At 52.7% G+C, this 1,492-nt stretch overlaps 1 protein-coding gene across 1 annotated transcript in view; it reads left to right on the top strand.

The window, feature by feature from the left end:
- Nucleotides 1-4: 4 nt before the first annotated feature.
- Nucleotides 5-1,492, top strand: part of LOC114072068 (non-receptor tyrosine-protein kinase TYK2-like) — a gene marked incomplete at its 5' end in the record, with an annotated part of 4,196 nt that continues 2,708 nt past the window's right edge. Inside the window, 3 exons of the mRNA XM_027909988.1 lie at nucleotides 5-197; nucleotides 682-779; nucleotides 1,301-1,488. Coding sequence (XP_027765789.1) covers nucleotides 5-197; nucleotides 682-779; nucleotides 1,301-1,488 — 479 coding nt within the window. The remainder of the gene's footprint in view (nucleotides 198-681; nucleotides 780-1,300; nucleotides 1,489-1,492) is intronic.

Here is a 1,492-nt window from a genome sequence, read left to right as displayed (position 1 = left end):
GCCTCGGCCGGCTCTGAGGGCGGGATCATCCCGTTTTTTCCCGCAGAAGGAGCGGTTCTACGAGAAGCGTCTGCGGCTGCCGGAGCCGTCGTGCCGGGAATTGGCCTCGCTGATCTCGCAGTGCCTCCATTACAGCCCCGGGGAACGGCCCTCGTTCCGCACCATCCTCAGGGACCTCACCCGCCTCCAGCCCCACAGTGAGGGACCCGAATGGGATGGGGGGAATGGGATGGACTGGGGAAAAAGGGGGATGTGGGTTCTGGGTGGGGCAGGGGGGCGTGGGATGGGGGGGAAGGGGAAAAGGGGAGGGAAAGGGAGAGGAAGAAAATAAAAGGGAAAAGGGGGAGGAAAAGGAAAAAGAGGGAAAAGGGGGAAAAAGAGGGAAAAGGAGGGAAATGGGGAAAAGGAGTGAAAAGTGAGAAAACGAGGGAAAAGGAGGGAAAGGAGTGAAAAGGGGGAAAGGGAGGGAAAAAGAAAAAAAGAAGGGAAAGGGGAGGAAGAATGAAAAAGGGGGAAAGAAGGGAAAAGGGGAGGTAAAGAGGTTTGGAAAAAGGGGATAAAGGTGGAAGGAAAGGGAGAAAAGGGGAAAGAAAAGTGGGGGGAAAAGGAGGGAAAAGATAAAGAGAAAAAAAAAGGGGGTTGAAAAGGGGGAAAAAAGTGAAATTCCTCCTTTCCTCCCAGACCTGGTGGATGTGACATCGGTGAATCCCGATTTCCCGGTGTCGGATCCCACCGTCTTCCAGAAGCGGTACCTGAAGAAAATCCGGGAGCTGGGGGAGGTCGGTGGTGGCCTGAGATTCCCGCCAGGAATTCTGGACCTTCTTTCCCCTGTTGGGATCCAGAATTCCAAGCTTCAGTCCCTTTTCCCTGGGGATTTCCCTGCCTGCATCCAACATTCCATTGTGCAAACCCTAATTCCGCTCTTTAATACCTAATTCTGACCTTCAATCCCTAATTCCACCCTTTAATCCTTAATTCCACGCTTTGACCTCGTTTCCCCGCTGATTACCCTGCCTGGATCCAGAATTCCATTACTTAATCCCTGAGTCTGTTCTTCAATCGCCAATTCCATTCTTTAATACCTAATTCCGACTTTTAATCTCTAATTCCGCTCTTTAATCCTTAATTCCCCGCTTTAACCTCTTTTCCCTGCCTGGGTCTGAAATTCCACCCTTCAACCCCTGATCCCCGCCATCCATCCCTAATTCCATCCCTCACCCCCTGAATCCCTCCCTTTTTTTTTTTTTTTTTTTTTTTTCCCCTTCCCCAATCCCAAATTCCTGCCTTTCCCCCGTTCCAGGGGCACTTTGGGAAGGTGGGGCTGTACTGCTACGACCCCACCAACGACGGCACCGGGGAGATGGTGGCGGTGAAGTCCCTGAAATCCGGGAGCAGCCCCGAGCTCCTGAGCAGCTGGAGGAGGGAGATCCAGATCCTCAAGACCCTCTACCACGAGAACATCGTCAAGTACAAGGGTTGCTGCAGCGAGCAG

The sequence above is a fragment of the Empidonax traillii genome, unplaced genomic scaffold (assembly GCF_003031625.1).
Source record: "Empidonax traillii isolate 1590-97213 ecotype Southwest subspecies unplaced genomic scaffold, ASM303162v1 scaffold2575:size21551, whole genome shotgun sequence".
Lineage (NCBI taxonomy): Eukaryota > Metazoa > Chordata > Aves > Passeriformes > Tyrannidae > Empidonax > Empidonax traillii.
The sequence above is the reverse complement of the archived record's forward strand: the minus strand, read 5'-3'. Positions and strand labels throughout refer to the sequence as shown.